The sequence below is a fragment of the Helianthus annuus genome, chromosome 8, assembly GCF_002127325.2.
Source record: "Helianthus annuus cultivar XRQ/B chromosome 8, HanXRQr2.0-SUNRISE, whole genome shotgun sequence".
Taxonomy (NCBI): Eukaryota; Viridiplantae; Streptophyta; class Magnoliopsida; order Asterales; family Asteraceae; genus Helianthus; species Helianthus annuus.
Window position 1 is genome coordinate 87,733,418 of NC_035440.2, and position 23,234 is coordinate 87,756,651.

The 23,234-nt window shown below is 35.3% G+C and overlaps 1 protein-coding gene across 1 annotated transcript; it reads right to left on the reverse strand.

Annotated features, from left to right (window-relative positions):
• Positions 1–1,809: 1,809 nt before the first annotated feature.
• Positions 1,810–23,023, reverse strand: LOC110873393 (DNA-directed RNA polymerase III subunit 1). Its single transcript, XM_022122311.2, has 26 exons — positions 22,773–23,023; positions 22,473–22,608; positions 20,085–20,234; positions 19,840–20,014; positions 19,569–19,753; positions 19,244–19,356; positions 13,281–13,380; positions 12,909–13,121; positions 11,785–12,075; positions 11,560–11,700; positions 10,676–10,864; positions 10,388–10,604; positions 9,729–9,822; positions 9,413–9,647; positions 8,915–9,106; positions 8,392–8,490; positions 7,467–7,670; positions 7,116–7,391; positions 6,367–6,514; positions 6,111–6,262; positions 5,116–5,271; positions 4,928–5,041; positions 4,165–4,238; positions 3,857–4,061; positions 2,668–2,870; positions 1,810–2,029 (listed from the first exon to the last, which is right to left on the reverse strand). The coding sequence occupies exons 1-26, from the start codon at positions 22,838–22,840 to the stop codon at positions 1,981–1,983; spliced, it is 4,179 nt and encodes a 1,392-aa protein (XP_021978003.1). The 5' UTR covers positions 22,841–23,023; the 3' UTR covers positions 1,810–1,980.
• Positions 23,024–23,234: the final 211 nt, after the last annotated feature.

The following is a 23,234-nucleotide window of genomic DNA, read 5'->3' on the forward strand; positions in this document are numbered from 1 at the left end:
TATAGTACTAATAAACGAGCATAAATAACCATATCAATGAAACAAATATAAGTAATACAATATTCGTATATTATTTATTATTATATCAATGAAACAAATATAAGTAATACAATATTCGTATATTATTTATTATTTTTATAGCTTCTATGAGAGTGTTTGGGGTTGAGTTTTTAAAGAAAATTTTAGATTATTGAGTTTTGAAATCGTAAATAATTAGTTTTGAGTGTTTGGGTAAAAAATTAAAAAAATGATTATTTGCGTTTAGAAAGTTACAAAACGCAGTTTTCCAAAACCAGCTCCCCCCCCCCCCCCACTGCAACAAAACGCAGTTTTCCAAAAATTGATTATTTGCGTTTAGAAAAGGATTTTCACTTGTTTATTTTTTTAAATATATATTTGCCAAACACTCAAATAACAACATAATCAAATCCAAACACTATCTTTCAACATCACGTTTTGTTACAGTTAATTATCTGATTCTGATTATTCAAAACGCATAATCTATTTTCAAAACTCAACCCCAAATACCCTCTATGAATATATCAATAAAAAATGCACATGGCTTTATAGCCTAGTGGTATCTTAGGGGTGAGATAAAACTTTGGGCCAAAAGGTCCTGGGTTCAATTCTCACAAGGGGGTTTTTCCCATATTTATTGGGTTTCCTCCTGAATTGGTGTATAGGCATTATGCCTAGTTGAGATGGATATGATCGGGTGGTTCCGCTGGTGGCACGATAATACTCCAGTGGTCCTTCAGTGATCCAAATTTACCGTTCAAAAAATATATATATATCAATAAAATCATTTACCTACAATAAAATCATTTATCTACTTGGGAGCTGGGCAATTGTCACCTTTAAAACTTAAGATAAAAGTTAAAATTAGTTTAAAGAACATAAAATAAAATGTAGTAACTTTTCCAATAAAGAAATATTAAAATTAAAAGACATAACTTGCAAATTAGTATAGGACATACACATATTTCACATTTTTTTTATATTTAAATTATAACCCAATATAAACAGTCAATAGTTAAAAATCAAGGATGTTCAAATAACTCGTGACTAGGTTGGGCTAATTTTAGCTTTCGAAAATTGGTTTTTACCGAACTTTTAATAATTTTCGAGTAGATATGAGCTCACTTGTTAGACCAAGCGGTGTGACAGTGTTATGGTGGTGTGGAGGCTTCCACCACGCCGGCACACCGCCTCGTGCCACTCCCTGGTTGTAGCATGGAGGGGAAGGCTTGTAGAATTCCACCAGCGTGGAGAATGTGGGTGACGTGACGGCTCTTGATTGGTGGATGGTGTTTAGGTTTGTTTTGACTGGTTGGATTTTATTTGTTTATTTTTTTTTTTAAAAAAAAGCCCCTTTCAAGCTCCTTACACCCCGTATTCTTTTACCACGCCCCCTACAACCTCTTAATGCCCCTCCACACCGTCCAGTGTCAGCTTGTTCAAATAAATATTACAAAGGTGTAAAAGCATTTTAATGCGAGAAACACAACTAACATGTCTAATTCTTTTTTATTAGTTTGAGCTGTAAAAGTGGCTTTTTGACAACACCCCAATTAAGCTACCCGTATGCATGTTCCTTTCTCATGTTCATTCTCCATCTTCCCGGAAGCACTCAGGTTTACCAAGCAGTGACGGCAACACTTCACAATCGTCGTCTTCATTGGCGTCTCACCATTTTGGACAAAGCGGCTTGAGAACTGCTTTGAAACAGTGTCTATGAATCTCAAGCCATTGTGTTTCAGAATGTGATCACATAATTATAAACTAATTAATAAATAATAATAATAATAATAATAATAATAATAATAATAATAATAATAATAATAAATATTGTAACACAGCTAAAAAACCAAACTTGCAATGATACCCCTTCTATCATATCATATGTGCTAAAATCTATTTACGAATCTCGTGTTAAAAAATATGTATCTCGTCTAGTTAGATGTTTTCTGCACCACCAGCTTATGATATAATCAAATGTCTTCCCTTGCTCAGCTCATATTGAGGAGCCCTGCAAACAAATATCATATGAATATGATCCAACTTTACAACACACACATATCTAATATTAACATTAGCGACAAAAAGTCGTTCAAATACACAACCAAATTTAAGTAGAAAATTGTGAGAACCGCATAAACACATGTACCTGTTGTCTACTTAAAACTGATTATGCTTATGTGGTTTACAGTTTGCCGTTCAAAAAAAAGAGTAAAATGTCATTTTCGTCCTGGGGTTTGACCACTTTTGCGACTTTCGTCCAAAGGTTTGTTTTTCTGCATCTAGATCCAAAAGGTTGGAAATCTTGCCATTTTCATCCGACTCGTTAACTCCATACATTTTTAACGTTAAGTCAGGGGTGTTTTCATCATTTTAGGTTTTTGTTTAGTTTATTTATTATATCAAAATGACAAGATTAAATGACGGAAATACCCCTGACTTGACGTTAAAAAATGGATAGAGTTAATGAGTCGAATGAAAATGGCAAGGTTTCAAACCTTTTGGATCCGGGTGCGAAAAAACAAACCTTTGCACGAAAGTCGCAAAAGTGGCTAGACCTCAGGGACGAAAATACGAAAATGAGATTTTACTAAAAAAACTGATTGGGTATTAAAAGAGCACCTATATGTGTGTGTTTTGTAAGTGTACCTTTGTTTAACTCCAATCATTCCAGTGCCTGTCTGCATTGGTATGCCCATGATAATAGATTCACTAACACCTTGAATCGTGTCTACTCGACCATTCACAGAAGCGTTAAAAAGATGATCTTGTGATCTCTCAAACGAAGCCAACATCAACACACTTTCTTTCATTTTTTGAATTCCAAATCTCGTCATCCCCAGAATTTCCCCCTGTTTAATCACAATTCCAAAAATAATAAGTTAGAATAAAAACTAAATGGAATATTTTAGCAACAAGATCATTATTAACATAAAAGTATTACAGAGGCAAAATGAATGGGTCAGGTGGCTTGGGTAATGTGTCAAACTGGTAATTTTCTGTGCCGGCTGAAACACATTGAGTCAGGTTTGACACTCTTTAAGTTTTATTTTTTACATAAAATTAATATGTCAATTTTTTTTTTTAAAAAGTATATAGTTTCAATAAAAATCTGTTTTTTTCAGTAAAAACATAAACACGTTTGGTCCTATTCAGTTATGGCGGTCCAAAATCAAATATGGGTCAAGGGCCGATATTTGAGATATGGGTTATCGCAGTGGGATATCGGTAATTTTAATATCATGCAGAATTTATAGTTACACATATATAAAACGTAAAACATAATATAATATAATATTAATAGTAATATCAAAAGTCAAAAGTCAAAAGTCAAATCTCAAAAACGCCAATATTTGAAACATGTTCTAATCGTAAGCCATGAAATCTTCCTCAGAGTCCACATCAACCAAGGCATCCAAAGTAATGGACAATATCGGTCAAATATTGGTCAATATTGGCCAAATATCGGTCAATATCGCCGATTATATCGGAACCGATATTCCGGACTGATATTTGACACCGACATTTTGTAGAGGGCTGATAACCGATATCCCACCGATATTAACTACAAAGGTTTGGTCAAAGTAGGTATTATTTTATGGTTTGAAATAATTTTCTTTTCTTTTTTTTAATGCAAACCTTCTAAAGTTAAAAGAAAACATTTAGTGTAAAATAGAACTACAAAATGATCTTATGTCAACTAAAATCTAACTTTTTGAATAAAGTTATTTACAAAGTTGTATGCATTAAAATACACTTCGGGGGACTTTCCAACCGCTTCCTATTTACCAAAATTAATAATGTTCTATAATAGAAAAGGTGTATTAGAGGAATGTACCTTATATGTCATGACATCAGCTAAAAGCATCATATGTCGAATATCAATACTCATTCCATGACTTTCCATTGTGTATTGGATCTCTTTAATAATCGACCGTCTTGCAGCTTCAATCCCGAGCGTGCTTTGTACTTCAAAAATATGATTACTTGTCGTTTCATGTCCGTTAATTCCTTCCATGCCCATAACCGCTTGGAGGCCCGTTCTGAACGCAACACGTATTTCCATAACGTTAATATACCGTCAAAAGTAGTACAAAGATCAACGGATTTCAATTGTCGAAAAAGTAAATTCGATTAAATACTTACCCTTCTACAAGTAAGTTAAACTTGTCCTGCTCCTTCCTTTTGTTTATCACCGCACGTTCAATCGAACCAATGCCCTGTCGTAAAAAAAATGTATCGGTTGACCAAAACACTTTTTGTCCAGTATTTATATACATAACTATTGTATCACATATGATTACAAAATAACATTTTTTCTGTAAGAATATAACTTTAAATAATCGACTAAAATGTCATTTTCGTCCCTGAGGTTGGGCCAGTTTTCCGACTCTCATCTAAAGGTGTTTGTTTTTCCGCATCTGGATCCAAATGGTTTGAAATCTTGCCATTTTCATCTGACTCGAAACTCCATCCATTTTTCTTCGTTAAGTTAGAGGTATTTTCATCTTTTTTGTTAACCTAAAGGGCAATTCGGTCTTTTATATACTTGTACATTATGCTAAATGCTTGTGCATAATGTGAAAAGGTCTGAATTGCCCTTTAAGTTAACAAAAAAGACGAAAATACCCTTGACTTAACGAAAAAAATGAATGAAGTTAACAAGCTGGATGAAAATGGCAAGATTTTAAACCTATTGGATCCAGATGTGGAAATACAAACCTTTGGACGAGACTCGCAAAATGGGTCAAACCTCAGGGACAAAAATGACATTTTACTCTAAATAATATGACTAATGAGATGTGATTTATCAAAAAATACTTCATGCAACTTTTGATTCCTTTAACCTATAATAATAAATCATAATCCGAATCAACTTGATAATAAGTTACTTTCAATGTGTTTGTACCTTAACAACAATTGTTGCGAGCCTATTTCTGAGCGAATGAAGATCAAAGTAAAGTTTGTTACGGTCAGATGGAGGATTAATTTCAAGTTTCCGAGCATCCAAAACCTTGATATGCTGCACGTAAAACAAATCATTGCGGTAAATCAGTAATTATATAAAAAGTTAAAAACTACTTGGACAAATCTTACGTGTTCTTTGAGTTTGATTCTAGGAGTCTTTAGTATCGATTCCCTCACAGTATACGCATCGATAGAGAGTTGTAGGGCTTGAATTGTTGATTTGTCGAGACTAATAACAATAGAAGCGGATCTGTTTCCCAGTATAATCTTTATACTCTTTGCAACCTATATTAAATAACAAAGATATCTGTTACGACATTTCATATGATGGGCGCATGTGCTAATCATTGCACCAATGCAAGACGAAGTACTAGACATAAGCAAGATGGGCGAGTCAGGTAGGGTAGCATGTTGTTTTGTACGGGTCAAAATGGGCCTCGAATGAGGTTGGGCTGACCCGCAAACACACTTTTTATCTAAGTTTTTAAAATAATAAATTGTGACGTATTTTATTTGGAAATCAATATTTTCACAATATCAATCTAATGCTTACATTTATATGTATTACAATTACCAACATTCGTGAAAAATGACTTTGACTATTTTTCGTCTTTCTGTATACTTTTACCCTTCAACTTTTAGCATTGACACTTACAATCCATTAACTTTCTACAGACTTTTTAATCGATATGTTCTCAAATATGATTACATTTCTCAAATATGATATGTTCTTTTGTCTTTTTGTAGTTATGTATACTTTTACCCTTCAACTTTCAGCATTGACACTTACAACCCCTTTAACTTTCTAAAGACTTTGTAATCTAGTTTTATGTGTTTAATTTTATTTACGTGTGGGTATAAATTCAAGTTGATTTACGTAATTCCCCGTAAATGAGTCGGGTCAAATATAATATGTACTTATGCTTATTATTATCTACGTTTTCGGTTGGTCTACGCTTTGATGTAAATTCCGGAAATGAGTCGGTCAAATATAATATGTTTTCATACTTATTTTTATGTGCGTTTTCAGGTGATCTACGTCTTGACATAAAAAAAAACGAACGCCGACAAGCGGGACAATTTACTAGTTATGTAAAACTTGAAGAAAATAAACAAAATCTAACCTGACCCAAAAGAGTTCTCTCCATTTGACTTTTGACCAGCTTAGCAAACGATACGTTATCGTTAGATCTAAGTTTTGCAGTAATGACAGGCGTGCTGATTTTCTTGGCTGCGTTTAATATTTCCTTGATTCGAGGAACCCCAAGAGTGACATCTATCAAAGAGTTAAGTAGTACACAACTCTATACACCACAAGTAAGAATAAAAGTACGTACTATGATTAAAATTTAAACAACATACGATTAAGAAAAAGGATACTCATGCTTGCAACTCCAGCAAAATGAAAGGTTTTTAACGTCATTTGTGTTCCGGGTTCTCCAATACTTTGAGCACCAATTGCACCAATATTTGTTCCAGCGTCAATCTTTTTTTGATGGTAACGTGAGGTACATGTATTTAAGAATACCTATTTTTATGAAGGTTTTAACATCGAAAACAAAAAAGAATAATTAGATTGTCACCTCTACTTTGATATATAGAATAACGTAGTCAAGTACTCCATATAATTCTTAAATTACATACAAATATAATAAATAGGTAAACAACCAAAACTTTTGACTAATGCCATTTTTGTCCTTGAAGTTTGACCAGTTTTGTGACTTTCGTCCAAAGGTTTGTTTTTCCGCATCTGAATCCAAAAGGTTTGAAATCTTGCCATTTTCATCTGGCTCGTTAACTCCATCCATTTCTTTCCGTTACGTCGGGGGTATTTCCGTCTTTTTGGTTAGTTTAAAGGGCGATTCGGTCTAACGGATTCGGTCAGGGGTATTTTAAATGCTTGTACATAAAGTGAAAAAGATCGAATTGCCCTTTACGTTAACAAAAAAGACGGGAATACCTTGACTTAACGGAGAAAAATGGATGGAGTTAGCGAGCCGGATGAAAATGGCAAAATTTCGAACCTTAGGGATCCCGATGCGGAAAAACTAACCTTTGGACGAAAGTGGCAATACTGGCCAAACCTTAGGGACGAAAATGGCATTTTACTCCTATTAATATATATATACCTGAAGCTGCTGAGAAGTGATGCCACATATGCTTTGAGCAACGTTTTCTATAATTTCAGATTGTTCATAATGTAGCTGTCCATCATGCGGTTGAAGTGCTAATTTAGTGAATTCTAACGTTGCGGCATATTTTTCAATAAATTGTCTCAGTTTGATCCTAAAGTCCTCAGAGCAACCCCCTTCTGGAGTCATATCGTGCATTGAAAGATGTTCATTGACCAATTGACGTATCTCTGAAGAAGATATGCCTTTATGTTGCCCAGCAGGGCATGTAGCCTGTCATAAAACCTTATTAGTTTTTTGATAAATGGGGTTGATATAATCAAAGTGAAATTAGGGTCAAAGTCAAACCTTGACTTTCATCAATAACCGGTCAAAATTGAGAGGAAAACCAGCCTTTCCTTCCATCTGAGAAGGGTCACGCCCGTCACCACCGTAGGTAAACTGAACAATACACGCACTAGCATCCCGTACTGTGTTGTCATAGTAAATTGATAGATCTTCCAATCCCTTTATCAGTTTACGGGACAAATAACCCGTGTCAGCTGTCTTAACCTGTCGTGAAACGAGTCGGGTTAGACCAACCCACGGACCTTTATGTCCTTTTCTTTTTTTGAATTTTATAATTAGCTTGTATTAAATATGAATACAAAAATTTGATGGTTTACCCGTTTACAGAAAATCTAGTAAGTGCTAGTACTAACGTTGATGAACTTCGAAAAGAACTTACATATGTTATCATCAAGTAATAACAAGGGCACAAAACTATCAAGATTTTATCCTTAGTTTCCATATGGTACAACTTCTGAATAATTATTTGTTGAGTAAAATACCTTTTTCGTCCCTGAGGTTTAGCTGGTTTTGTGACTTCCGTTCAATTGTTTGTTTTTCCACATTTGGATCCAAAAGATTTGAAATCTTGTCATTTTTATCCGGCTCATTAACTCCATCCATTTTTCTCCGTTAAGTCAAGGTTATTTCTGTTTTTTTTGTTAACTTGAAGGGCAATTCGGTCTTTTTCACTTCATGTAAAAAAGACCGAATACCTCTGAAAAAGACCGAATTGCCCTTTAAATTAACAAAAAAAGACAGAAATATCCGACTTAATGTAAAAAATTGGATGGAGTTAACGAGACGGATAGAAATGGCAAAATTTCAAACCTTTTGGATCCCGATACGGGAAAACAAACATTTGGACGAAAGTCGCAAAACTAGCCAAACCTCAGGGACGAAAATGGTATTTTACTCGTTCTTTGTTTAAAGTTTAGAAGCTTACTGCTGTATCCACAAGCCCTTCTCGTCCTCCCATCGTGTGGAAGAAAAACTCAGTAGCAGTCAAACCACTATAAAACGAATTTGCCACAAACCCTTTTGCCTGCATTGAAAAATAAAAAAGAAAAAGAGAACAAAGTAAAAGTTACAACCTATTTTTTTACAATCAATTACATGACCTTTGTTACTTTTTTTTTTGAACGGCAAGGAACGACGTGCCAGCCACCGTGACACCGGGTGTTGTGGCCAAGGTCGACTACTCGACTGCCGCCAGCCCCTTGGCTCTCCCACATGCGCGGAAACCTGACCTCCACCCGCCCGAAGGCACGACAGTGGAATAATCGGTAAAACCTCGCCTCCCATCCAAGACGAACCGGTGCCACCCGTATTCGCCCTTCACCTGGATGCCGCAGAAATAATGGGGAGAGTGGGAGTCGAACCTGGGTCACAAGGAACACCAAGTCTTTCCCCAACCACTCCACCACTACGTTATTGGCACATGACCTTTGTTAATAGCAGAAACATACAGCAGGGGTTTTTGAGTCTCTGGGGAAATGGGGAAGACTCCGGTCCATAAATCCATTGGGCGCACGTTGACCTCCAACTGACTGTTGACCAACACACGCAATCATTTGACTAATATTGATGGGAGATCCTTTTGACCCACACTGAGACATAATTAATGGGCTGTTCCTCCAATGTAATTTTTCCATACAAACCTATAAAGAATCAATAACTTTCATTATTTATAAATTAATAATCACTTAAGAAGGGAACATTACAAAATGGAGAAGGGAAATTTAGTTCAATATCCCTTTTGAAATTGTTTCATATACTAATAAAAATGCATATTATTTACAATCGAATTTGTTGCTTATATAATTATTTATTTACTTCTGTTTCTTCACCTTATGCATTAGATATTATCTTTTAGTTTCAAATAGACAGTCAATATTTGAAGCAGATAATTAACAGACAAAAGCTTTAAACATTTGTACTTGATTAAAAAACAAACGGTGCTTTACCTTTCCAGTCTCATCCCTAATTTTATTTAGGACACCTGTTATCTCGGCCTCAAGGGTCTGGGCAGCGTTACAACCCGGTTGCAACTTGAGCTTTCCTTTATTGAAATTGAGTATGAAATTATCGCATTTTTTATTGCCTTCAGAAATGATTTTTATCGTGTTGTCATTCAAATTATCTCCAGGTTGAACATCATCAATTCCAATTGAGAATCCATGATTTCCTATCCAACGTGCACTTCATCAAAAAAAAAAAAAAAAAAAATCATTAATCACGAATCTTTAACTCAATGAGTGATATAGTGCTGAGAAAACGTACCTTAGTTTTGCTAATCGGTTCATACATGCAGCAGCGGCGTGCATATTGTAATCCCGAAGAAGAACCGAGTAGAGTCCATCTTTGTTTCCATTCCCTGTAGATTTCAGATAATAATTATTGTAATTATTGAAACATATCTAAACAAGAATCGAACTCCATGCAGATAATATGCGTATGATTGATAGAATCTATATCACGTATGATTGATTTCCTTATAAAAAAGTCAACTCGGGCTATTTTTATCTCTATCTGGTCAAATAGGTAAAAGTAAAAAAAAAAAAAAACTAAACTAAAAAAGAAACTGGGTCAAGGGAAAAACGAGTCAAAAGTCAACGGTCAACCTACATTGTTACTGAAATAGCATTATCGGTACTAGTACTAGTAGTTTAAATATTAAAAAGAGTTAATTACGTTTTTCGTCCATGTGGTTTGTTGAAAATAACCACTACAGTCCATTAGTTTAAAAATTGCCAAAACAGTACTAGTACTTTCACTTTTGTAACAATTACAGTCCACCTTCGTTAACCCCATCCAATATACCGTTAAGTTTTTGCTGAAAAGACTAAAATACCCCTCACTTTTATAACAACTACAGTCCACCTCCATCAACCCCATCCGGTTTTGTCACATTAAATTATTGGAAGACAGAGAAAACGGACCTAAAGTAGCTTTTCCAAGCTGGCCACTTAAAAGTTCACTGTTGTGAACGTAAACATATCCGTCATTAGGACACATTGTCTCATAAGGCTTGACCCGTTTTCCACTCGGTTTGGAGTAACTCTTTTCCGTAACAGTCAGATTCAAATAAACTTTCATATCTGCGTGTGGTCGCAACAATACGCTAAATAATTGCTTACCGGTCCAAAGCTCTATCGGCTGCAAAATAAACAGTAGAATAAACGTATATTAAACACGTCATAGCATATAAAATCCAAAAACAATATTACCTTAAGTATAGCAGGAGTTGGCAAATCGAGTATATCCATTGCATCACCCATATAACAACACATTAGTGAAAATGAAGCGCGATCGTAAAATGTGTCTTTTCTCGTTATAAGAAACGAAGATGTCAAAAAATCTTGAGTGGATGCAACCAAAATCTCCCCATTTTTCGGTGTGCATAAATTGTTTTGAACCTGCATAATTAAAAAAAAAATTAAGTGAGAATAACGGTAATAAGTAATAACAACAATAATATGTCATATCACAAATAATCTAAATTCTAAACAAAGCTCTTCATGTGCTAAACGGGTTGGGCTGTTGGGTTCACCCCGACCCGAACCTGAAAATTTTTGACAAACCCGAACCCGAAAATCGTGTCATACATATGAACCCGAACATGACCTCTTCAATCCGATTTTTTTTTTTATTTTTTTATTTTTTTCTGCAAATCAATATATTAAAATTAAAATTTACTACAAAATATACAGATGTATGTAATACAATTACATTTAAATTATAAAATTTTATTAATTTCTCTTTAAGTTATAATTATGTCATACAATACACACCCAATTTAATTTATGACATAAATCATATTGTAAAAAATATAATATAATATAAATGGGTTAAATGGGTCAACCAGCCAACCCGACCCGTTTAGACTAAGCACAAACCCGCAAATTTCGTGTTAGGTTCGCGTCGTCTTTCTAAACGCTTAAAATTACATATCTCCTCCTTTGAATTGTATAATACTCGTTTAGGCATGTTTGATATATATTGAACTTACGTCGGAAAACATATAAATTTGGATTTTATAAAGAATAAATATTATATTATGAAATGTGCATGGAAAAATACGTTAAGTCAAGTGTTCTGTAGAGATGATTACCCCCATTAGCGTTAGAGCCTCTGTTCGGGCCTCCTCGGTTTGTGGCACATGCATATTCATCTCATCACCATCAAAATCAGCATTGTATGGATTACAAACAGATTCGTTAAATCTTAATGTCCTCCAAGGCATAATTTTTGCCTGCATAATAAAATTATCAAATAATAATACTAATAAAATCAGAAACTTTTATTAAAAATCAAAGTTCTATCAGACTAAACTCACCCTGTGACTCATGATTGACATACGATGCAAACTCGGTTGTCGATTGAAAAGGACAACGTCACCATTGACTAAGTGCCGGTCAACTACGTCACCGAATTTCAACTCATCAGCCAAACGCTTCCTAGCATTAATACTCAAGGACAGCAAGGTACCATCTGGTTTTCTGATATGCTTCGCACCGGGGTACTTAGACGCACCATTACACACCGCTTGCCTCAGTCTCTCGATATTGTGATATGACACGCGCTCCGGGTATGTCAAAATCTTCGCCATTAAGATCGGAATCGCCACCTGGAACGATAATAATCTCGTCATAAGAAATCAAGTCTCATAAAATCATTCAATATCACAAGTCAAAAGAGCCATATGTAGGGCTGCACACGAAACGAACGAACACAAACAAGACCCGTTTGTTAAGAAACATTTCACAAACTGTTCTTGAACACTTACAGAGCGAGATTTTATGTTCGTGTCAATTTGTTAAGGAAATAAACGTGTTCGTTTGTTAAATTTAGGCAACGAACAAAAACGAGCGTTGATGAACACAAATTAACACAAACTAATGTTCATGAACACAAATAAATGGAAATAAACGAACACAAAAGAAATGTTGATGAACAGAATTTATAATACACAACAATTATTAAGTATTTTATTTGTCTGAATTTAGAAGTATTTAAATAAAATATAAGAACTAAAATCACTAATGAACTATCGAACATAATGAACACGTTACCAAACATTCACGAACATAAATGAACGAACACGGCCTCTGTTCATGTTCGTTCATTTAACTAAACGAACGAAATTTCTTGTTCGTGTTCATTTGTTTAATAAACGAACAAACACAAACAAACTTCCCGCCAAACAGTTCACGAACTGTTCGCTAAACATTTAGTTCGTTTGCAGCCCTAGCCATGTGTCCACTCTAGAGGTTGCGCTGTGGCAGATCGACTAACACGTTAAAACTGTATTTTGGTCTGCGTGTGAAAATGGGTCGGGCCTACATGCGAAACCTTTTTTCAATTTTTTTAAATAAATTATTTAGTTTGTTTTATAATATTATCAAACCTATGCAACACGAATTGACCCATTATCATATAAACGGGTTTGAATTTCCATACCTCTGTAATCTTTAGATTAGGATCAGGAGAAATAACAGTTCTGCCGGTATATTCAACTCGCTTCCCAGATAAATTCTGACGAAAACGACCTTGCTTTCCTTTCAGACGTTGAACAAGACCAGCCATTGGTTTTTCAAGAGCACAAGATGAGGGTACTCTTACATCAGTGTTTATATATAATGCAACCTTATGTTGCAAGTCCTCCCAAATATTCTACAAAATCATCATTAAAAAATAAAGCAGAGTTAATATAAGAGGGTGTTTCAATAGAAAAAAAACCATACCAGAGGCCGTGTTCGTTCTATTTGAACAAAATCAACTTAAATTTTTTTTTTTTTTTCTATTTGAACGGGACTGAGAACAAAAGCATACCAGATATTGGTTAGATGCACTTGTTTGTGATAACACTTCACGAACTGCAGCGTTTGATTGTATAACCTTGCCCAATAATACGGTAATGTCATTCTCATTGCTGCAAAATGTAATATATATATATTCAGGTTTTGCTATTTAGAAGGGGGGTAGAGGCGCAGCTTGTTGCCCGTCTACCTACCATTAGTAGGTAATCGTCTATGTTTTAATGAAAATTTAACTTTTCAAATATATATATACTAGTGGATGCCCCGCCCGCGTTGCGGGGCGATGGCCGAATAATGAGCGAGTGTTAGGCAGCTCATTGATACGAAAAACAATTAAATCGAGTCAACCAATTAAAACAAAACATTTTTATAGTTTTGATAAAAAAAAAAAAAAAAAAAAAAACTAAAACAATGGCAATATTGTAATTTTTAACTGAAGGAAAGTTGTATTTTTTGACTGGGGTAAAATCGTAATTTGCCAAAAGCTAAAGTGATGGCAGTACTGTAAATTTGAACCAGGGGCAAAATTGTAAATTTTCACATGGGCAAATTCATAATTTTGAACTTGGGGTAACAGCATAAAATAAATTTGAACTAAGGGCACAATCGTAATTTTAAGTTAGAGGCACAACCACAATTTTATTTTGAACCGAGGGCAAAATCGTAATTTTGAGTTGGGGGCAAAAGAAAATTTTTATTTTGAACTGGGGACAAAACGTAATTTTGAATTGAGTGGGAAATCATAATTTTTTAAACGGGGAAAACCACATTTTTTAACAGAGAGCAAAATCGTAATTTTTAGCTGGGGGCAAAAACAGAATTTTATTTTGAACTGGGGGGCGAAAAGGTAATTCAGAGCTGGGGGCAAAACCACAATTTTATTTTGAATCGAGAGAAAATCGTAATTTTGAGCTAGGGACAACATCGTAATTTTATTTTGAGCTGGGGGCAAAAACGTAATTTTAAAATTGATAGAAAATAATAAACTGGTTGGTCCAATGAAGGAGGGCCAGGCAAAAGCGTAATTTTGAATTGAGGGCAAAATCGTAATTTTGAGATGGGGAAAAAAGTGTAATTTTATTTTGAGCTGGGAGCAAAACGGTAATTTTAAACAGGAACAAAAACGTAATTTAAAAATGGAGATAAAATAATAAACTCGTTGGCCCAATGGGGGAGTGCCAGCTACCTGACACTATTCCCCCATTTGGTAAATGTATCTATAGTAAATAGGGTTGGGTTCATTTCAGAACTCTAAATAATTGCAGAATTTTCAGAACTCCTAATAAACAATCATTTTATATATATATTTTTGTATTTAGGATCTTTTTATCACCTATTATATGTATTTTAATGATTACATACATGTGTAATTATAAATTACATATAAAAAATGATAAAATTAATCTTAACATGTAGGTAATCATAAAAATACACATAATAAATGATAAAATTATCCTAAACATAAAAATATATAAATAAAAAGATTGTTTATTAGGAGTTCTGCGAGTTCTGTAATATTTATGGTTCTGAAATGATCCTTACCCTATATATATATATATAAAATGTAAGCAAATAAGATGCCAACTGAACAATTAAAAATTTACTAAAAATTATTATTGTTATTACCATTCCAAAACTCATAAACTAAGTAACTAGTAATTACACAAGTGAAAATTAACTAAAAACTTTCAGCTTACAAATATACATATTCTATAATTCTTTAAACTACACATGTGTGTATCCTACCATTTTTTAACGGGATATTGGATTCAAATAACCCCAACTTTCATCAATTGGCCGAAACCACTCCCAACTTTCAACTTTTTTTCCAACATTACTCCCAAACTAACCCAGCACTAACCCAGTTTGCTAACGTCAGATGCCATGTAACCAACCAAGTGCCACATCAGCTGCCACGTCATCATAAAAGACAAGTCAGATGCCATGTCATAAAAAAGCCAAATCAGCTGCCAATCAGCTGCCACGTCATCGAATTATTCCATATCAGATGCCACATCACGACACAAGTGCCACATTAGCACAAAACTAATTTCAGTTAGTTTGGGAGTGCCAAAGGAAAAGTTGAAAGTTGGGAGTGGTGTGGTACAAATCGAAAGTTGGGAGTGCTATCGGTCAATTGATGAAAGTTGGGTTATTTACTAAGGGACGGATGGGGCAAAGAATGGGGTAGGTTTTCTAGTGGCTTTGGAACTGTACAAAAATGTGGTTGAGGTGATACGACACAACGATAGGATTATGGTGTTGAGGTTAGTACTAGGAGGAGAGGTAGTGGCAGTGGTTTGTGCTTACGCACCACAAGTTAGGGGTCCAGGAGAAGAGAGACTTTTGGGATTGTTTAGATGCAGTTGTAAGGGCCATACCAAGGGATGAAAGATTATGTATAGGAGGTGATTTTAATGGTCACATTAGTAAAGGTAGTGATGGCTTCCAGTCAGTACATGGGGGTTTTGGTTTTGGTGATAGGAACGACCCTGGTAGGGATCTTCTAGACTTTGCAGTAGCTCACGACCTAGGTATTATAAACTCATTTTTTAAGAAGAGAGATTCGCATTTGATTACTTATAATAGTGGAGGACGTAAGACACAGATTGACTATCTTTTAATAAGGCGATGTGATCTACGATGGTGCAGGGATTGCAAGGTTATACCAGGGAAGACGATGGTGGCTCAACACCGTTTACTTGTTGCTGATATAGTCATGAGAGAAATTTTGACTAAGGGGAAGGGGAATATGCGACCTAGGATACGATGGGGTAATTTGAAAGGCGACAAGATTGCACTGTTCAGAGATAAGGTCATCTCGATAGCATCGGCCCGCCTGGATGGGGACTCAAACCGGGTATGGGAGGCTATGGCGACCACCATTACTTACGTGGCAAAGAAGACTCTAGGGGTAACAATAGGAAAGACAGATGGGCGTAAGGAGTCTTGGTAAGGATAAGCAAAAGAGCTTTAGGGATCTTTTGAGATGTACGGATGACGTTGAGCGTGTGAGATTGAGGGAGAGATACACAAAGGCCAAAAGGGATGCAAAAAAAAATCAATGACTAAAGCAAAGAATACAGCCTATAAGAAGATGTATGAACGCCTAGAAACAAAGGAGGGGGAAAATGACATGTTCAAGATTGCCAAAGCTAGGGATCGCAGGAGGCAAGATCTAGGGGTAGTGAAGTTTATAAAGGGAGAGGATGGCGTGTGTTAATCAAGGAACATGACATAAAGTCGAGATAGCAAACTTACTTCCACAAGCTTTTCAACGGCGATGGGGCTTACCAACATCAAAGAGACAACTCGATTACACAGAGACAACAACGAAATAACTGCTATTGTAGGCGTATCACACAAGGAGAGGTGATGGCAGCACTTAGGAAGATGGGAAGGGCTAAGGCAGTGGGTCCAGACAACATACCAATTGAGGTGTGGAAGTGCTTGGGACATGATGGAGTTCAATGGCTAACTAATTTGTTCAATCTCATTCTAAAATCTGGAAGAAGGCCAGTGGAGTAGTATTGTAGTGCCTTTATATAAGAACAAAGGAGACGCCCAATCTTGTGGTAGTTATAGAAGGATTAAGTTGTTAAGCCATACTATGAAATTATGGGAGAGGGTGATTGAGACTAGACTTAGAAGAGAAACCCAGGTTACGGTAAACCAATTTGGTTTCATGCCAGGGCGGTCAACTTTGATGGAAAAATATAGAGAGCTATGCAGTTAATGCGGAAAAATATCGGTTATCGGTCAAGGACGGATATTTAAGATATCGTTTATCGTGGTGAGATATCGGTAATTCATAATATCATGCATGAATATATATATATACACACACACATACACACTAGAAGTCTTGAACCTATATAATATTAATAGCAAAATAAAGAAGTCTTCATCAAGATCAACCAAGGCATCCGATTGTAGCACAGGAGCTTGGGAGGGACGATTAGGGTTCAGCACATCAGTTGTCGTCGTGTTAATGGTGTGCGAAGTGTGATAATATGATTAAGGTTATAATATTTGGGCCAAAAATAACATAAAAGAACTGGGCTTTGTATTTGGATGGTAGCCTAATAAAGAAAAACATAAAAATCTGGGCCTACCGATATTCTCACTGACACGACCGAGATAACAATATCAAAATATCGGCGATATCTCGGTATATATCGCCGATATTCTCGCTAGCGGTATTTCAACCGATATTTTGGACCGATATTATAGACCATGACCGATAACTGATATAGCACCGATATAGCGCCGATATTGACTGCTTAGATAGAGAGAAAAATCGTGATCTACATATGGTATTCATTGATTTAGAAAAGGCGTATGACAGTGTGTCACGTAGTTGATATGGGACAGTTTAGAGGATAGAGGGTTACCTAGTAAGTATGTAGACTTAGTTAAGGATATGTATGTTAAGACTAACACTAGTGTTCGTGCACCAGTAGGGGATACTGATTTCTTTCCTGTGGAAGTAGGACTCTACCAAGGGTCAGCGTTGAGCCCTTTTCTATTTGCGATTGTCCTAGATGAGTTGTCAAAGTCGATTCAGGAGTCAGTTCCGTGGTGCTTGCTTTTTTCAGACGATAATGTGTTGATTGAAGAAAGTAAACAGAGCTTGAATGCGAGGTTAGAAGAATGGCGTGTAGCCTTAGAATGCAAAGGTTTGAGGATAAGTCGCTCTAAGACTGAATACCTTTACTGTGATTTTAGTGGAGCAGGCGAGGAGCACGACACCCAGATCACCATTGAGGGCCAGGTGGTTCCACAAGCAACTAAGTTCAAGTATCTAGGATCGTTTGTTCAGAGCAATGGAGAGATAGACAGCGACGTAGCTCACCGTATCCAGGTTGGATGGTGCAGGTGGAGAGCAGCCACAGGGGTGTTGTGCGACAAGAGGTTCCCTGATAAATTAAAAGGGAAATTTTATAGGGTTGCAATTAGACCCTCTATGTTATACGGAACAGATTGTTGGGCCATCAAGAAAATTCATGCACGAAAGCTAGAGGTAGCAGAGATGAGGATGCTAAGATGGATGTGTGGGCACACTAGGTTGGACAAGATAAGAAATGAGGTTTTTAGAGAAAGATTAGGAATTGCTAGTATTTCAAACAAGATAAGGGAGGGGAGATTGAGATGGTTTGGGCATGTCAGGAGGAGGCAGACGACAGACCCGATGAGAATAGTTGAAACACTCACTGTAGATGGAAGGAGGAGTAGAGGCAGACCGAAAATGACTTGGGATGAGCGGATTAGGCAAGATTTGCTAGATTTGCACCTCTTTGAGGACATGGTCGAGGACAGAACTTCGTGGAGACGTAGGATTAAGGTTAAGGATTTTTAGGAGTTTGGCCTGGTCTTTCGCTTAGGTTCCTGTCTTACGAGTTTAATTTTTCAGTTTCTATGAGGTGTGATATAGTTATTTTTTTACAGGTTTTCACCTATTCCCGGTGTCGTAGTTTTACTAACAAAGACTTACTTATTTATGTGTTTATTATTATTTTTATTTCTACCTTTTTTAGTAGTGGCGTGCTTATATATGTGTTTTTTTAGAAGCCTATGTCTTGGTTATGGTTTTTGGAGCCGGGGCTCTCACTGGAAGCAGTCTCTCTATCCCCTGGGATAGAGGTAAGGCGTGCCTACATCCTACCCTCCCCGGACCCTATCAATAGTTTCACTATAGGTGGGATTATATTGGGTATGGTTGTTGTTGTTAGGGTTATTTAAATCCAATAACCCTTATTTAACCTTACAATTGTAATTATCTATATCCTATATTTGTAACCTACACCTAGTAAATAAGTAACCGGTTGCGGGACGTGTCACAAAATGTCGTTTTATAATTCCTAAATGTTCATTAATAATTATATAATACTCACTTTATTCAATTCAACCAGTGTAATACATGGGTTTCTAAGCTATTAAGCAATAAAATATGGAAAAAATGGACTTGAAGTTAACCTTGTTGCTGCCGCGTCAATTCTGACAGAAGGGCGAATAGGTATTGGAGGAACGAGTATGACTGATAAAATGAATTTCTCAGGCCTATCATCAAGGAAAAGCAGATCACAATCCTGTATACAAACAAAAAAAATCAAATTATTAACAAGTAATCAATGTTTTCAGGACCAGACCAGATGTCGAACCGGTCTCCTTACCGGTTCACTGGTCCGACCGGTCTGGTTCCTGGTCCGACCGGTCCGGTTCGGTTTTCAAAACACTGCAAGTAATGATCGATATGTATACACCAAAATTGGAACAATAATGAAGCGGAAGTCAACTATACCACATCTAGCATCTTCTTAAAAAGTTTAAGAACTTTGTGAGGGTTTAACATAGAAAACAAATTCGTGGGTGACTTCATCTCCTTCGTTTTAGAAGTAGCATCACTTGATTCCCTTGAGGTATTATCTTGAATTTTGCTACGATCATGTATGACTCCCACTAATCCAACAGCTTTTTTCACTATACCTGTAATATTTATTATTAATAAACAGTCGTGAAACAACCACATTGTAAACAAGAAACAGAAAAATTAAAAGGGGTAAGTTTTGAACCGTTTATATAACCACATCTGGAGCATGTTACCGCCTTCTTACTACTTGCCATTGCAGTACACCTTTTAACTATGCTTTTATTATGTTGTTCCTTCTTCAAATGATCCTTTAGGTTTCTTATCTTCTTTAAATAGTCTACACGTTCTTCCTCAGACAACAATATACGAGAACAAGACTGGAAAAGCAAAGGAATGGTAATTACAAAAATCAAATTAAATATAACTCATATATGAAATCTGCACTACCTTGCATATGCACTTCAAAACGTTCACAATATGAGATATGTATCCAACGTTAAAAACTGGCAGCGCAAGTTTCAAGTAACCGAAGTGACCAGGGCATTCTTGGAATTTCCCGTGACATGTCTCGCATGTGCTAAGCCTGTTTGGAGGACCCTGAAATACCAAACGACATGTCTTTCAAAACTTTATCGACAAAAGGTTAATTACAGTTAAAACTGACCAAACCATCAAAATAAATCAGCCTGTTTAAGGTTTATATGATTCAATTCAAGGTTTATGGTTCAAAAACCCCACCCACTTTTAACGGTTTGTTTCACAGTTTAAACTTGCAATCGGCCGCTTACCATTATCATACAACTTTTTGATTTATTGAAACATGTCATGAACCATCTTTACTATTTCTAATTACTTCAAATAAACTAATCAGTTTGAAAAACAACAAAAATAACAAATTCAACCAGCTGCAAATCACCGAACCGCTTTCGCTGGCGTGGACGGTTTGGCTGGCCCACCAACCTGGCTGGTCTGATTTGTTTTTTTTTTTTTTTTTGTCTTTTTTCTAGTTAGTGCTTCGACCTAAATTTGTGTAGAAATGGTCGGACGGTGAACATCCTCCTCGCACTATAGGGGTGTCAATCATCTCTCATTGTAAATTTGTAATTTTAAAGGATTTCGGGTTGGCAGGTTCACTGTTAACAGGTTGAATGAGTGAATTGAAACACAACCCATATAATTATTCATGTCAAACACATCAGCCTTGACTCAGGCACACTTAAAATTGTGTCTTGTTCATGTCGTGTTTCGGGGCGACCCGTTTGATGTTCATTCAAAAATCTAAATAGTAATTTTCTAAACCCTTCAACTTTAACGAGTTAATAGGTCAACCTGTTTGCCATTCAGGGTGAAATTAAGGGCATGGTGTAAAATTAAGAATATATTGTCATAGTTTAGGAATAGGAGTATAGTAACACTCGCAGTTCAAAAAAACGGTCAACCCAATTATTAAACTGTTCATGTTTGAGTTGACCCGTGTATTAAACTTCTCGGAAGCACGGAAACGCCTATGAGGTGCCGTCATGTTCTGGTAAACCTATTTATAAACTGATTATATTAATCAACCAGAGACCAATAATAGCAGTAAAATAATAATAATAATAATAATAATAATAATAATAATAATAATAATAATAATAATAATAATAATAACAATAACAATAATAATAATAATAATAATAATAATAATAATAATAATAATAATAATAATAATCTACACCTATAAGATAAACTACTACTTGCACTCCGCGAGTTACAATTCTGTGAACATAAGATTTTTTCTTGGCTTCTCATATTTACCCATTCGCATAGTTGTTAATGGCGAATAGTGACAAGGTACCTATATGTTACATAGCGAATAGCGATAAATAGTGGGGCGGCTATTTTATAAATAGCGAGACACTAGAAAAAAAATTAAAAAGTTTATATGTATATTATATCAAAGGGTTAACTTTGTACAATAGTAACCAAGTTTCAAGAGTGTTCTAATTAGGTCACTCATAATTTTTTTTGTTCCAATTAGGTCATTCAAGTTTCATTTAATGTTTCAATCCTAGATATTTTACCTAAATAGAATGTCATCCATCCTACATGGCATTTATTTAGGTTTTTAATTTAAAAAATTTGTTGACATGGCACATAAATGCCAAATGGTTTAGAAAAAATGCGAAATAGATTTAAAAAAATTTTAAAAAATTGTAGAAAAGTTAAAAAAAAATGCGAAAACATTAAAAAATGTGATTTTTTTTTTCAAAATCTCTAAAAAGTTATCAAAATTTTTATAAAATCGTGAAAAATAGTTAGATGTCAGTAAATTTTTAATGAAGAAAGTACTAATTACTCCTATACCAAAAGCATTTAAATTATAGTTATAAAAGAAGATAAACAACTAACCATAAATAAATGTCATATAGGACTATGACCTGCTATTCAGGTAAAATATCTAGTACTAGAACACCAAAATAAAGTAGAATGATCTAACTGGAACAATAAATTTTATTAGTGACCTAATTGGAACACTCCTCAAACTTCATTATTGTTCTGTGGCATATTCCCTATATCAAAATACCCTGGTATATACGCTATTTTACATGTATATTTAACAAAAACCTAAAATCCACTTTTACAGCTATATTTAATTGCAATATTATTAAAAAAAATTGTCACTATTATCGCTATCTATCACTACAACCCTAACAGCGAGCCTATACCGCTATTGACAACTATGCCCATTCATATTCTTCTTTACTAATTTTTACCACGCGCATAACATATCATAATAAAACAAATACTAACTATTTAATATTAGATTACCAAACACATAACAAAACAAATTACCATGCGTGGATCCAACAATCCATTCACAACAGTGCCTGTAACAGCTTCACCTCCATAACACTTCGAGCTATAAACTTCAACTTCCCCAATATTAAGCACATCCGCATCCGACAACATCGAGAATTTAATACTCTTACTGTAACCAAACCAAAACAAACAATAACCAACATCACCAACACATTATCATAATATCATTAAAAATTTAAAATTATTATAATAATTATCAACTATCAACAACCTAACGTATAACAACGACTAAAAACTACAAAACTGTACGAAACAATTGCGAAAAACGCTTACATTCGTTTTGTACCAACATCTTCGACGTACGGATGTTTTGTAAACGAAATTGAGGTGTCTTGTTGCATAATTATGGTTCTGTGGATCGAACTAGCCGTTGATCGCACGTTGAATGAGTTGATTTTGACGTTTGTTGGAGAATTTTAGGGTTTAGGGTTTTGGAAAAGTGGAGAATTGTTGAAAGTAAGAGCGATTAATCAGGTTTTGTGTGTTTCGAGTTATTTGCGGGAGTCGGTTGTTATGGGGTTGATTGTGTTTGTGCGTTCGGGTATCGGGCTCCGACTATGGGTTTCGGGTCGGGTTGGATCCGTACAGGTTTAATTGTTTGATGTTGCTTGTATCATACTAAACTATCAAAATGGTACATGAGTTTGATCACTTTTGTCATTTAGTGTAAAACTTAAGCCTTTTAAATCTGAATCTCTATGGTTTCAATTTTGTTATCATTTTCATCCAAAATCA

Excerpts from the sequence above, each read along its gene's own strand:
- LOC110873393 (XM_022122311.2), bottom strand. The coding sequence starts at position 22,840 with ATGCAACAAGACACCTCAATTTCGTTTACAAAACATCCGTACGTCGAA. Across the intron at positions 22,609-22,772 it reads GATGTTGGTACAAAACGAAT|TAAGAGTATTAAATTCTCGA; the intron begins GTAAGCGTTTTT and ends GTTTGGTTACAG. Across the intron at positions 5,042-5,115 it reads GAATCAAACTCAAAGAACAC|CATATCAAGGTTTTGGATGC; the intron begins GTAAGATTTGTC and ends TTTTACGTGCAG.